The following is a 16113-nucleotide window of genomic DNA, read 5'->3' as shown; positions in this document are numbered from 1 at the left end:
TGGTTTAAGGAGAAGCATAGGAGTAAGGTACTTTAAATAGAAGCACAGGCCATACATTCACAAGAGAGAGAGTTGTAGAAAAACATATACTTCCAAAATACAGTTTACTGAGATCGAGAAATGTTAACATAATTGTAGCAAGGTTTTAGGGATGCAAGTAGCAGAGCTTTGCAAATGACACTCTCCGTGTCATGATGGGAGAGGGAAGGTATTGCAGGAAGTAATTCTCATGAGTCAAGTCATGTCTCAATCCTCATGACCTTTATTAAAGGAAAAGCCAATTGCCACATCATTAAAAGAAACAATGCAGGACAGGTAGTGGTGGATCTCTGAACCATAAATCACTGAGCCCATATAAATAAACTATTACAAGAGCAAAATACTGTGGATGATGGAATGCTGAAATAAAAACAGAAAACACTGGAAATACTCAACAGGGCTTGCAGCATCTATGGAGAGAGAAACAGAGTTATCATTTCAGGTTGTTGACCCTTCCTCAGAACTGGAAGTGCTGGGAGTGCTCTGGAGATGCAAGACACACCATTTTACCTCCTTCTTTCTCACTGACCAAAATCCCAAATACTCCTTCCAGGTGAGGCAGGGACTTATTAGTACTTCTTTCATAAAAGTATACTGCACTCACTGCTCATGATGTGGTCTCCATTATATTGGGGAGATCGCTTTGCAATAGACCTCCTTTCAGTCTGCCAGCATGGCCCTAAGCTTCAGGTCGGCTGCCATTTTAATCCTCAGCTCCACTCCCACTCTGACTCTTCTGTCCTTGGCCTCCTCCACTGTTCCAATGAAGCTCAACATAAGCTTGAGGAACAACATCTCATCTTTCAACTAGGCATTTTATAGCCTTCCAGGCTAAACAATGAGTTTAACAACTTCAGATCAAAACCTCTGCACCATTTTTTTTTCAATAGCAGCTGTTGTTGTTGATTTTGCTATGCTTATTTACACCTCCTCAACACACACCTTTTGTTTCTTTACTTGTCCCATTACTATCTCTTTTTGTCTTGCACTATCATTCCCTTTGTAACTTGTTACGACCGGTGAGAAAGGTGACTAGGGGTCCCTCTCAGCCTTCACCTGGTCTTACCGTAACACGGTTTAATTTTAACTCCCCCTTGGTGAATCCTTGTTCACGGCTTTCCAATTATAAGGCAAGGAAACTAACACAACCAGGTTTTGCATACACGATACACACATGCAAATAGAGACAGAAAAGAGCAGAAGAAAAATAAAGTGGAAAAGTTTGAGGCAATATCTGAAGAGTTTTTGTTACGGTTCTTTGAGCTCACTGTAGAGTCCTTGATTGTAGGTAGATCTTGCTTTTCGTTGGGGCCCAGTATTCTTCTTAAGCCTTGCTCGCTCTAGGAGACTTTTCTTTCTTGGGGTTCATGTGTCTTCAGTGGATTTGGCGTTCCATGAGAAAGAAATGGGAGCAGACAGGAGAGATCTTCTCAGTCCAGGAGCAAGCAGTCTTTCTCAGTTCAAACTGTCTGTGACCAGTTCAAAAGAAAACCCTGGAACAGCCAGTTAGTCATATGACCAGTTCGTCTAACCAGTCCTGGCCCTTGTGGACTGTATCCTCCTTAGCAGGTGCTGGAATGCGCTTCCTCACCTTTGATGTCTGTTAGTATGTAAATGTTTTTTCCAGCCACTGCTGAACTGCTTAACAAGTCACTTCCTCGCTCCAACAACAGTTCAAAATCAATCTTCATGACAAAATTGAAGTGCCTCATTCATGGCAGCTGGGGGCCTAGCATGACACCTCCACACCCCGCAGAGTGAAATGCGATTTGAGAAAAGTGCATTTCATTAAAAAGGTCGAGAGAAAATATGATACAGGAAAAACATCATGCATTTCTCTCATTCATTCCCATTCATTCATAAATCCTAAAACTTATTACAGCCTATCTTTTCTTGGTGCCAGTGATGCTTTAATTGTCCCCTTTTTGGCATCCCAGTAAACATGTGGTTCTTTGGGGAAGTTTTTCTTCAGTTTGCCCATTTCCATGGCTGCCTAGGGCCTTTGAGATGGTTAGGTTTAATTAACCCCGAGTTGAAAAATTTTTTTCAGGAGAGTCAGTAGTGGTTGGGTCTTTCTTGAACTCTCTTTCAGTGCTTTGCTGAGACATGCAAAGGCTTTTGACTATGGGGGATGGATTTGCTTCTTGCTGTGGGGGAGAATTCTTTGCTAATCTCCCTCTTTGTCTTCTGGAACACTCCTGCCTGCAGGTATTTGTGCAGACTTTACTGCACTCCCCTGTGGCACTTCGACTAAGTGAGGCATCACCCTCTCGGTTTCTCTGCCCCCTAGAGGTCTTTCTTTGTCTCTGTAAATGCAGTTAGCAACTCTGGTGGAGTGCTTCTAGTGTCTGCAATTATGTAGGAGGATGTGGGGTCTAACTTTTCACATTCTTCGTGGTTAGCTGACCAGACAGTAGGGTTTTTCATCCGGGATTCCTCCTGAACTTCCTTTAACCTGCCATCTTGGTCACTTTTTGCGCTTCCCTGTATAACCTTTTTCCAATCTTGTTTTTGTTCTCGGCGGGGGTCCTTTACAGTTCACCAGCCCTCTGCTGGTTTGGTGTTAGGGGGTGCAGGCTGGGTTTTCGCCTCAACCTGACACATGTAGCAACTCCTGCAGTACTCCACCACATCTTTGTAGAGTTTTGGCCAGTCAAACTGCTGTCTTAAGCTGGCTTTGGTCTTTTGTATACTGGCATGTACAGCCACTATAGTCTTGTGGGCCCTTCTTAATATTTATCTCCGGTACCTCTGTGGCACCATTAACTGGTGAACTACTGTCCACTCCTTGCTCTCAGGTCTGTGAGGAGAACTCCATTTCCTCATCAGTACTCTATTCTTTAAATAATTCCAATCAGGGACTCCGTCTGCTTCACTTTCAGACTGGGCAGCCTGTGCTAACTCTTGCAAAACTGAGTCAGCTCGCTGAGCCTCAGCTAGGGAAAATCCATTTAATTCATTCCCTGGGTCTCCTAAATTTCCAAAGAAAGTCGCAGACAGACTCATGGTCTGATCCACTACACATTCAGGTAAACTGCAGGGGTCTGTCTCGTGCCATGGCCCTGTCTCTCTGACCTCCTGCAGTCTTTCTTTAGCCACTGGGGGGGGGGGCGCTACCACCTTCACCCCCGCCAGTTCATGACCTAGGAGCAGGTCAACCCCATCCACAGGCAAACTAGGGACAATCCCTATGGTCACCGGTCCCAAAACTAGGTCGCACTCCGGGTGCACCCAGTGTACCGCTACAGGCATACACTGCCCTCCAATACCATTCACCACCATTCTGGTGTTCACTGCACTCTCTGGGGGAAAGGTCAGGCCTTTTCCCAGTGAAAGGGATCTAGTGGCCCCTGTGTCCCTGAGAATTACTATGAGCTTGCTTGCCCCACTCGAGGGGTATGGGGCTACTTTCCCTTTCGACACAAAACCCTGATAACCGTCAGGAATTTTATTAAATTTTCCTGCACTTGCAGCCGTAAGCTTCCTGGGTCTCACTCTTACTGCAGTTAAAGTCATAGCTCCTTTCTCTCCCAGGACTGCTTTGGCTCCTATCACCTCCCCTTTGTCCCTTTCGGATTTGTGGTGGTGATTAGGAAAGGTTCTTCCCTGGGAAACCAACATAAATTAAAGCAAACTCATCGGCCAGAACGGCCTCTTGCATGGCTCACTGGACCTGCTGCTCCTCTACATGTGTCTTTATTGAGAGTGGGAGAGAGTGTTTAAATTCCTCTATCAGAACTACTTCTCTGAGATTCTCATAGCTGAACTGGACCTTAAGAGCCCTCAGCCAGTGGTCAAAAGCCAGCTGCAAGGATCGCATTTTTTGTCAGTTCATAATTTGATGACCTCTCATCTGGCAACAAGTAATAAACCTCAAGGGCTTTTCCAGTTAGCTTGCTTTGCAGTAAAAGAGGCCAGGTCTCAGCTGGCCATTTTAGCTGCCATGCCAGCTTCTCAAACGACACAAAAAATTCTTCAACATCCACCTCATTGAATCTTGGAATTAGTTTTAACAATTCTGTACCCAGCCCTGAATTACGCTGCTCCATATTGGCCATGCTTTCACTGGGGTTACTCTTTCACCCCCTAGTTAACTCAAGCCAATTCAACTCTCTCTCTTCGCATTCTTTCTGGAAGGTTCTTTTGCTTTCTTTCTCCTCTCTTGCTTTCTCTCTCTCCTGCCTCTCTCTCCTTTTCCTGTCTCTCCCTTTCTCTTTCTCTTTCCCTGTCTTCTAATTCAAGTTTCCCTTGTTCCAATTGTATCTTTGCCAGCAATACCCTGTCTGGGTCTACTTCTAACACTGCTTCTCCTTCTTCAGATTCAAGTGAAAAATGGTTGGCCACTAGCCTTAAGAGTTCAGACTTCCTAGCCTTGCCATGTACAGTGATCCCACACTGCTCAGCCATTTTCCTCAACTCCTCCATTGACAGTGCTTTTAACTTATCCCAAATTACTTCACCCTGGCTTGGAGAGCTACTAGCTTCAGTTGCAGACATGTTAGTATTCAAGCAGACACAGCCACAAGAAAACCTCTATTGAAATCTTGATCTTTTTTGATTGGGTACAATTTGGCTTCCACTTCCAATTTCTCTCAATTATCTGTGGGTAAAATCCTGAATGCTAGCACCCAAATTTCTATTACAACCAGGTGAGAAAGATGTTTAGGATTCCCTCTCAGCCTTCACCTGGTCTTACCGTAACAGTGTTTAATTTTAAACACGCTGTGTTTTTAACTCCCCCCTGGTGAATCCTTGTTCACTGCATTCCAATTATAAGACAAAGAAACCAGAACAACCAGGCTTTCATAGGTTTAAAGAAGAAGGATTGAAATTTATTAAACTTAAACTCAAATTCAGTTGACATCTATGGATACACAACATGCCCAGAATAGTATGCATACATGATACACACATGCAAATAGAGACAGAAAAGAGCAGAAGAAAAATAAAGTGCTTGAGGCAATATCTGAAGAGTTTTTGTTACCGTTCTTCGAGTTCACTGTAGAGTCCTTGGTTGTAGGTAGCTCTTGCTTTTTGTTGGGGCCCATTATTCTTCCTAAATCTTGTTTGTTTATTTTATTTATTTAGAGATACAGCACTGAAACAGGCCCTTCAGCCCACCGAGTCTGTGCCGAACATCAACCACCCATTTATACTAATCCTACATTAATCCCATATTCCTACCACATCCCCACCGTCCCCTACCACCTATCTATACTAGGGGCAATTTATAATAGCCGATTTACCTATCAACCCGCAAGTTTCTGGCTGTGGGAAGAAACCGGAGCACCCAGTGAAAACCCACGCGGTCACAGGGAGAACTTGCAAACTCCGCACAGACAGTACTCAGAATTGAACCCGGGTCGCTGGAGGTGTGAGGCTGCGGTGCTAACCACTGCACCACTGTGCCGCCCCTGAGTTGTAGCAGACTCTTCTGTCTTGGAGTTCATGTGCCTTCAGTGGATTCAGAGGCTTGTGAGAAAGAGATGGGAGCAGACAAGAGAGATCTTCTCAGTCCAGGAGCAAACAGTCTTTCTCAGTTCAAACTCTCTGTGGCCAGTTCAAAAGAAAACCCTGGAACAGCCAGGTAGTCATGTGGCCAGCTGGTCTAACCAGTCCTGGCCTTTGTGGATTATATCCTCCTTAGCAGGTGCTGGAATGCGCTTCATCACCTTCGATGTCTGTTAGTATGTAATTTTTTTTTCCCAGCCATGACTGATCTTTTTAACAAGTTATTTCCTCACTCCAACAACAGTTAAAAATCAATGTTCATGACAAAATTGATGTACCTCACTCTTGGCAGGTGGGGGTCTAGCATGACAAACATAATCTTTCCTGTCTTCCACCCGATCACAGACCTTCCCATTTGTTCTTTCCTCCACAAACCACCACCCCCCCACACAACTTTCCCTATCTTGCTTAAAAACTGTTACTTCTCCCAGCACTCCCAACTCCCAGGGTTGCTGACCTGAACATTAACTCCATTTTTCTCTCCACAGATGCGGCCAGATCTGCTGAGTATTTCCAGCATTTTCACTTTTTTATTATTGAAAATACTATTATTAAGAGTGCCATGACTACAGAGGTAATTTCATGCTTGTATATCTCTCCCATCAGAAAGCTTTGAAGCAAGTGTGGGACAGAGATGGGGCTGCAAAATTTCAGCCCCAACCATTCATCATAGCTTTCTGCATGAGACTGCAGAATTACCTCTTATATATTTCAGTCTGTCATTCTTTCACCACGTAGGAGATAAAAGCTCAGTGTCCTATTGAGGTGAATGGAAATAAAAATGGGGGAGAGGTAAAATGGGCTGCCAATTCGCTGTCACACATTTGACACTATCATACAATGTCAAGATCTACCCCAGGCAGAAGACAGCCAAAAAAAGGAAAAGACAAAGAGGCATACCATGATTGTGGTCAATGGGAGTATCATACACTGGTGTCCCTATTTGCAGTACTCTTGGTTTATGTTGAAATGTATGTAGCAATCCAAGTGGTGATACTGTTGCCTCCTTAGTGGAATGGCATACTGCAAAATGATTGATCTGCTGCCTGTGAAAACTCCCTGTGGTGACTTACTCTGCCATTCATAGTGCATTTAGGTGACTGCCTCAGTGGTACTTTGTAGACCAGGCAGCATATCTTTATTACTGCCCTTCTTGGTGAGTCTTCACCCTCTTAGAGTTTCCCAGGTAGTGATTCTATTGTGCTGGACTTGTTGCCTAGAGTGAGTCCTGCTGCGACCTGTGAACCACCCATTTCCCCTGTGCTGAAGGCCTCTCTGATCTCATTCTCCACCAGGACACGCACAGAAATGGCTGTTGCACCTGGTTCAGGGTCAGAGCCTCCAGTACTAATTGGCTGCTCTTCTGTTTACAACTCCCTATGTTTGTAAAGATCTTTAATGCCAGGTAGGAACAGAAAAAAAGATGCTTTTAGAAGTGGCTCAAATGCCTATTTCTGAGAGATTTAAAAAAAGATTCTGAGCATTGATCTACTGCTGCTTGCTCCTGACATCCTGCCATTCTTGACATGCATCTACTTCATTAACAGAAGATAGTGGCATTTGATTGCCATTTAATTTATATAGTACCTAGACCCAACTTTGATTTTTTTCAGTTTAACCTGGTGTTGAATTAATAACAATTGCTGTATAAAAATTCATTATAGCTGCAACTTCATTGGTCTCTGCTAACACTTTTTAAATAATCTATTTGAACTGCTTTTTAAAATGAAATGTAGATGGATAGCAGATTCCAGTGAAGAATTGTTGATTACTATAAATATTAAATGGGTCGCCTGGCAGAATAACCCACAAGCAACAAAGTCACAACTGCGTTGTCAAGGTCAGGTTGGAAATCTTTGATTGATATTCTGTTTACATCACAGATATATATTTATATATTCTCTAAAATGTCTTAGTACATTTTGAATTTCAGGTTGCAACTGACTTGCATAGACAGTGGCGGAGTACATGACTGCTGCTCTCCATTGCAACTAAGCATATTATTTGTGCAGATGCCAAAAGAAAAATCATTTGCACATGAATAAATGGATTATGATTGCTTACAATAAAGTTATGTTAAATAGCATCTACTGATTAACTAAGCTAACTTACATTTACCTCTTTTTGCATTAATTACTTGCATTACTTTTACTCGTGGGCTGAAGACAATTGGAAGAGGAAATAGAAAATATAATTGACTCACAGTTTTAAAATCGTGGATTTCCATAGACTCTTCGCTACCATTTCCTGTTGTGAAGCTCTCAAAGCTGTTTATAGCATCAATCTTCATTAAACTTTCTTTGATGGTGCCATTGATGTTTATCCGGTACAATATATCATAAACCTGAAATCAAACATCATTTGTTCTAATTCCACAATACAGTTCTAAACACTTGACCATTTTTAAAAATTAAGTTCATGCAACTTAGCTCAAAATCTATGAGAAGAGCAAGATTCAAGCCTATTTGTCTTGATTAGCCATGTCTGTGAAACTGGATTGTGTAAACTGGCTAACAAAATATAAATGTGCATAACTATTCAAAACAAAGGAAATGAAAGGAAACAGAAAACGGATGCTGTATAATTATTTGCCCTGGCTAATTAAGCAGTTACCATGGCTCAATTATTATAACTATGACTGACAATAGATATTAGTTGAACTGAATTCGTTTATATCTTTTCAGTGATAAGAATGACCTATGTCAGTGGATGTGACATCAAACCATGGTGGTAAATGCTGAAGGACCCGATCTGTATACATTTTTGAGAAACTGGCGATCAGATTTAAAAAATATTACTTTACAACTAATCTACCAGTTGCAGAGGGTGAAATGAAGCATAGACAATAGTTCCTCAGTTCGTATCAAAAGCTCCATGGCCTTACCTTATGTGATGGCATGGATTCACATAGTACCTTATTACACTGAAATGTCTCTACGCATGTCACAGAAGGGCTTTTTTTAATAGATGGGTGTAATTTTGTCATATTAAAGAAATTAGTTCAATTGTATACAGTTTGCTCTGCTGGTATAGTTGATGTCTGATATAAGTTATAACATCATAATTTGAAATATGTAATCTGGCTTAAATTAATTGGATCTGCCTTTATAACTGCTTCAATTAGTTTTTTTTTCCATTGGACTAAAAGATTTACTGCCATATTAAACCTACGCTGAATGAATTTTCACATGGTGGTAAATGGATGTAAAAGTTAAACAGTTGAAATATTACCCCTATCATTTCTCTGAAAATTTGTTCAAAGATGTTCAAAACATAAACATTCTAAACCCACACCGTACAGCAATCAGAAGGAGCACTTTCATCACCTCAAATCTGCAAAGAACATCAGCAACACACACCTTTAAATTCATAGAATCACTGAATCTTACAGCACCGAAGGAGACCATTCAGCCCATCGTGCCTGTGCCAGCTTTTTGAAAGAGCAACCCAATTAGTCCCACTCCCCTGCTCTGTCGCCATAGTCCTGCAATTTTCTCCCCTTGTATTACGTAACTATTCAATTCCCTTTTGAAAGTTACTATTGAATCTGCTTCCACTACCCTTTCAGTGCATTCCAAATCATAATAACTTGCTGCGTACAAATAAAATTCTCCTCACTTCATCTCTGGCTCTTTTGGTAATTACCTTAATTCTGTGTCATCTGGTTATCCACTTTTCTGCCAGTGGAAACAGTGTCTCCTTTTTACTCTAACCAAAACCCTTCATGATTTTGAATGCCTCTATTAAATCTTCCCTTAACTTTCTCTGTTTCAAATCCAGTTTCCCTAATCTCTCCACATAACTGAAGTCCCTCATCCCTGGTTCCATTCCTCTGCACCCTCTCTAAAGAGAGGCCTGGCAGCTCAGCAGTATTGGCAGCATCACTGGGAGCAGTGGCCACTACTGGTACTGCAGAGGCCTTGGACCCAGGCCCAGTGCTGGAGCCTGGACCAGAGGTAGGTGAGGTGGGGTTGGCAGGGCCAGTCCGGAAGGCCCCGGTGAGGGACATGGGAGGGTTGGCGTTAAGTGCAGGGGGAGCGGGGTCCAGGGAGATGGAGTTTTGTCCAGTGCATGTCCTCCATGGACCACAGATTGACAACGGAGGAGGGTCCCCCCTTCCAAGCCCGCAGGGAGAACGTCTCATATTACTGGGCCATTAATAGGCAACAAGGGCATGAATTGATCTCTGGGTGGGAAGGCCATCGTCGGCCTATCCTGTTCCTGACAAAATCACTTGGTAACGGGGACGCAGCAGGTCCTCGGCCCCTGCCTCCCATCGCAATTCTATGCGCCCCGCACCCCCCCCAACAAAAATTGGGAAGGATGGTGGTGGTGGGGGGGTTGGGGGGGTGGATGTGTTCCTGCCACCACCATCCCGCCTACGCCAATATGTAGTCCAAGGCAGGTGGGTCTGTGAACGGCCTTCCCGTCCCACTGCCAATTGAGGCTGTTAACTGGGCAATTAATCCCCAATTAAGGGCCTCATCGTGCCGCATCAAAATTAGCCATGCGGCGGGCGGCCCTGACACCGTATGGGAAGCATGGCAAAAAATAACGTGCAGGCTGCTTCCCGGCTTCGGGGAAGGGGGATGGGGGGGGGTGGTAGTCCATTATTAAAAGGCACAGTGCCTGAACAAGGGACCCGCTATCAGGAAGGGGGGGTGGTGCCCGCTGAGGGCCACACTCCTGCCCTTGCTATTGACCCCTCTACGCCCCCCTCCCCTGCAATTCACGCCCCGCATGACCCCTTCCACCCTGCCCTACCTGTGGTCTGGGTCCAGCGCCACTCCTGGGCCTCTGGTAGTTGCTCCTCCGGCAGCAGCCACCACCTCCAAGATGGCGCTGTTCAGTGGTAGAAGGGCTGCCGACGTCTGAATGGCTGGCTGCTCTCCAAGGGCGGGACTTCAATGATGCGGTCCTTAATCCTGTGGAAGACCTGCTGCTGTCCATTTAAATTCCTGATTGGCACTAGATTCAGCAGGCCTTCCGCAGAAGGGGCGACGTGGGTTTCGCGGCGCCACTTTTTCCGGACGTTGAGACCCCCGTTGCCAGGATAAAATCCTGGCCTATATCTCTATTAATAAAGCTTTTTTTTTAAACAACCTAATCAACTTGTTCTGCCACCTTCAAAGATTTCCGTATTTAAATCTCCAGAAATCACTGTTCCTGCATCCCGTTTAAAATTGTATCATTTGTTATATTGCCTCTCCTCATTCTTCCAAATTGTATTATTTCACACCTCTCTGCATTAAAATTCATCTTTGCCTCGTGTCTGCCCATTTCAGCAGTTTGTCTATATCCTCCTGAAGTCTGTTACTACCTGCCTCACTGTTTACTACTTTTGAGTTTTGTGCCAATTACAAACTTGGAATTTATGCCCTGCCTAGCCAAGTCCAGACTATTAATGGGTAACAAAAAGAGCAGTGGTCCTAATACCAACCCCTGGGGGCACTGCTGTATATGTCCCTCCAGTCTGATTAACAATTGTGTACCACAACTGTCTGCTTTCTGTTCCTTAGCCAATTTTGTATCCGTGCTGCCACTACCCTTTTAATCCTATGGGCTTCAATTTTGCTAACTAGTCTATCATGTGGTACTTTATCAAACGCCTTTTGAAAATCCATAAACACATCAACTGCACTACCCCCATACACCCTCTCCATTACATAATCTTGTTTTTATTTGATCGCGTTCTTTAAAAGCCAATATTAATAAACATTCCCCAATAATAGTCACAAAGGCAGTAAAAATGCTATCCATCATTTGTATTAAAATAATTTTCATGTTATTTGAGATGCTACACTTCAATATTGCATGTCTCTTACAATACAAAGATGATAAACCACTTACATTGTGTGTAACCAATCTTTTCTTTTAGATTGCATGCTTCTGTTAAGACTGCATGAGAGTAGTTGCCAAATAAGTGTTACAAAAGCAAAATATTGCAGATGCTGGAAATCTGACATAAAAATAGAAAATGCTAGAAACACTCAGTAGGTCTGGCAGCAACTGTGGAGAGAGAAACAGAGTTAACATTTCAGGTTGATGACCTTTCATCAGAACTCAGACAAAACTCTGATGAAAGGCCATCGACCTGAAATGTTGGCTGAATAAGTATTGTTTTAGCAGTTGGGTATAAAAGGGGACATAATGATCATACCAGAAGATATATCTTCAGCTGTGTATTTGAACCACCTGTAGCTTTTTATTGTCTCGTTGAGGTGTAAAGCTGAAAATGCATTATTAAATTCATTCTGAATTTATGCCCACAGTCAATGAGCAACTTCCATAGGATTTAGAGATGACTTTACCACAGGTCCACAAGCAACCAACCATGTTGGACCTTGTAACCAAATTTGAACAGTTCACTCAAGAGGAAAATATTATTTTTCAATAGTTACAGGAGCTGGTTATGCTGAACTAAGCATTTATTTTACTCCCGTCTTTCCCCTGTTCCCAGGTCTCAGCAGTTTGCTCCTATAGCCTACTTTCTCTCACTTTCCTTAATGTGTTACTGTCATGCCTCATGGAAAAGTATATCCTCTCCCTATTTATCATTGAGGAATGGTTTACCTTTTGATCTCTCATGACATTGTCTTGTTATGGAATAAATTCGGCTCTTTCTTAGGTAATAGGGAGATTTTCCATTTCGCCGCATAGAGCATGTGTGTTGCTTGAGGACCTGTGTTACCTGGATAAAGAGAGAGAGAGAGAGAGGGACAGCCCCACCGGAGCCTTGTACAGGTTGGCTCTCAAAAGCTTGTCTGCTGTTTGTAATAAAAAACTCCAAGTTTTACACAGACTGGGGGAGTCTGTCACATGGTTCTCTCAGTCCTTTTCTTTGATGAGGTCCAACGTCTAAGACCCAAATCTCTCTCAGATTGTATTGGGTCAATGTTAACCCACTGGAGGTACGTCTCCACTAGTGAGTGCTCCAAGATGTCTTTGAATGTCCTGCTAACGAGGGTGATACTAGATAATCTACTCAACTAACCAAGCCGTTGTCCTGGATGGGAACCTTATTAGACATGCATCTCCAATTTGAAGTCTTGGAATGTGACGTATTTCAATGCAAATTGTGGTGGCCATCTTGGATGCCAGCTTTTTATTAAAAGTTAAATGTAGGTTTCCAATCGATGAATTAAAAATCCTCTTTCAGCATAGCATGTTTTCTTGACACTACACAACACGAACATGTTACAGTTAGTAGATCCTTTATATATGAAGAGGTTAGATAAAAGGGAAGCTTGTGCCATGCCCTATAGACTACGGATCTGTTATATACAGTCTTATGAGGAGGTATTTCATTTCTTCCTTTACTAAGCCAGAATGGTTTGAAGACTTGTCACTTAAAAAAAAATCTTTAAGACAGCAGTTCAGGCGTTGGCTCTCTCTACTCTGCTGCTGAAATAATAATAAGTCTTGTTACAATTTTTCTTCCATCTTCGCACATATAACTAGGGTGCTTCAATGACTTACGTTAGGTTTAGATTTAGCTACCGCTTGGAAAATTTGATTTTCATAGCCTCCCCAGGTTGAAATTGATACTGTTAGCTTTAAACTGATTGCAATTTGAGTGGCTGTCATTCTTAGTTCAATGGTGGGACAGGTTAGACTTGGATCTGTCATCACTTCACTGGTTATTTACCATTACACCATTGCATGAGAAACTGAGTTCACAATGAATTTATGTATGAGTTGATAGTTTCACATTTTATCAAAAAGCAAATTGCCAGTCTCTGCTCCATCGACAATGTTGTGCTCTGCTCCTACTTTTAACTAAAATGAACTCTGTTGTTAGATTGCAAGTCTACTTGTTTCCTACCTTGTTTGTCCCTCCTAGGCACAGAGACTTCTGATTCTGGTTCACCCTCAGAGGCTTCAAGTTAAAAATGTTATGCTATAGTTTAATACAATGGGGATAATTTTAAGAATGCAAAATACTGCAGATGCTGGAAATCTGAAATAGAACGTGCTGGAAACACTCAGCAGGTCTGGCAGCATCTATGGAGAGAGAAACAGAGTTAACATTTCAGATCTGTGACCTTTCATCAGAAGAGAATAATTTTAACCTCATCCGCCCAGCAGGAAACTGATGGGATTGGATCCTCCACCCATCTTACACCCGCCCCCTTTTAATTTACATCAAAGCCCATGATTGGATAATGTGTAAGATGTTCGATCAGTGTAATGCTGTTGGTTTCTCACTGGGCAGGTTAGGTTCAAATTCCCCTCAAAATTTGTTTTTGCCCTCTAAAATCCTGGTCCCATTAAAGCGATGACAGACAGTAAACTAATTTCACCAGTAAAAATCTATGAGAAAAGGGACCTTTTATGGAAAGTTATTATGTCTGCTGTGTCTTATGAATGGGATATTTCCCTAAAATGCCAATGATCAATCAAGTAAAGGTATTCAAATTTGGATTTCCCCTGCTGGAATGAGTCCCTTGCCCATTTTAGAACCTACCCAATTGCCATTCTATTGATTTCAATGGAGCAAAAATTGGATGCCTTCTACAAGGAGTGGGAATTGGCTCCGGCTGGGTATTACCCAGCTGCTGAAGTGCATAATTACCCCCAGTGTCTTCTATATGCCTATTTCTGGCCTTGTCTCATGATGCTATAGCACCAGTGCCTGGTGATGTACCCTTTATATCCTAGTCTTTTTGTACACATGACAATGCAGGTAAAACACAAATATGAGCATGTCTCTACTTACATAATTCATCCTTGAAATTGAGGGTGAGGGGGAAATACTTCATTAATAAATACATCACAAGTGGAATAACAATTTTGCATGAACATTCCCAGAGCTGGTATCTAGATTGTTAACAAATCATATGCCTTAATTATTTGGTCCAAAGGAAGGGAATTTCAGCTTGTTTTATATTGAGGATAAATCTGAAACAGTACGGAAAATAATAAGCTAGTAATAGTCTAACTATCTATATTAATATATGTTAAATCCTTGAGCATTATTGTGTGTTTGTTATGATTATGAGAATTGATAATGTTTTGGTACATTCATTTCAATTGCTAATGTTGTAATGGGTAACACTTGCAATGCATACTTCCTCCATAGGTGGCACTGGGCTTCTATTCTCACCAGCCCAGGCCATTTCAAGCCTTTATCCAAAAACTTCTGTTAGCTTTCTACAAGAACTCAAATCTGAAGGTGCTTGTCTAGTGATAGGTTCTTTATATCCAGACTGGAGAGAATTTTATTTCTTCTAATTCATTACATTTTACTTCTGGAACAAAATAAAACTAAGAATTTATTGCTAGTTCTCTCTGTTATATGTAAATAAATCCATCGGCTTCTCCTCTCTGGTAAATAAATAAATGACTGCTTTCATTATTTAGTGTTCTCAGCTCCAAAGCTAAGATATTTTGAGTCTTATGACTCATTGAATTATGATTAGCATATGAATAAACTTAGATAAATGGTTCTTCTCCCCACTGGTAAATAAGTATGTGTTCGTGATTTCAGACTCCAAAGTTAGAGATATTTTTCCTCCTCATCATTTAAGATTCATTACGTTTTATGATTTAAACAAATCAAACTAACCCCTTTTCTGTTATTTTTGTCCCCATCTAACCCCCACAAGTTTTTATTTATTTGTTTTACAGGATGTGGGCATCGCTGGCAAGGCCAGCATTTGTTGCCCATCCTTAATTGCCCTTGAGAAGATGGTGGTGAGCTGCCTTCTTGAACCGCTGCAGTTCATCTGGTGCGGGGACACCAACAGTGCTGCAAGGGAGGGAGTTCCAGGAATGTTGATTCAGCAACAGCAAAGGATATATTTGCGATATATTTCCAAGTCAGGTGTGGGTTGGAAGGGAACTTGCAGATGGTGGTGTTCCCATGCGTTAACTGCCCTTGTCCTTTTAGGTAGAAGCGGTTGCAGGTTTGGAAGGTGCTGTCGAAGGAGGTGTGGTGAGTTGCTGCAGTGCATCTTGTATTTGCTACACACTGCTGCCACTGCGTGCTGGTGGTGGAGGCAATGAATGTTTAAAGTGATGGATGGGGTGCTGATCAAGCGGGCTGCTTCATCCTGAATGGCCCACAGCGCCTCATGATGCCCAATTTTGAGCTGCCAGATCTGTTCTGAATCGATCCTATTCAGCACGATGGTAGTGCCACACAACACGATGGAGGCTATCCTTAGTGTGAAGATGGGACTTTGTTTTCACAGGGATTGTCTGGTGGTCTCTCCTAACAACACTGTAATGGACAGACGCCTCTGCAACAGGTAGATTGGTGAGACAGGTTCTAGTAGGTTTTTCACCCCTGTTGTTTGCTCCCCACCTGCTGTGGGCCCAGTCTAGCAACTATGTCCTTCAGGACTCAGCCATATCGGTCAGTAGTGGTGCTACTGAGCCACTCTTGGTGATGGACATTGAGGTCCCCGACTCAGAGTACATTCTTCGTATTGCCACCCTCAGTGCTTCTTCCAATTGTTGTTCAAGTTGTATAAGTACTGATTTTTTAGCTGAGGGAGGGTGGTAGGTTGTAATCAGCCAGAGGTTTCCTTGCCCATGTTTGACCTGATGCCATGAGAC

General features: G+C 42.5%; 1 protein-coding gene across 1 annotated transcript in view; it reads right to left on the bottom strand.

Moving 5' to 3' along the window:
• The window catches only part of tnmd (tenomodulin), a 184935-nt gene that overhangs the window by 81605 nt on the left and 87217 nt on the right, over nt 1–16113 (bottom strand). Inside the window, exon 3 of the mRNA XM_068047010.1 lies at nt 7754–7894. Within this exon, the coding sequence (XP_067903111.1) occupies nt 7754–7894 (141 nt within the window). The remainder of the gene's footprint in view (nt 1–7753; nt 7895–16113) is intronic.

Source organism: Heterodontus francisci, chromosome 15, assembly GCF_036365525.1.
Source record: "Heterodontus francisci isolate sHetFra1 chromosome 15, sHetFra1.hap1, whole genome shotgun sequence".
NCBI lineage: Eukaryota > Metazoa > Chordata > Chondrichthyes > Heterodontiformes > Heterodontidae > Heterodontus > Heterodontus francisci.
The sequence above is the reverse complement of the archived record's forward strand: the minus strand, read 5'-3'. Positions and strand labels throughout refer to the sequence as shown.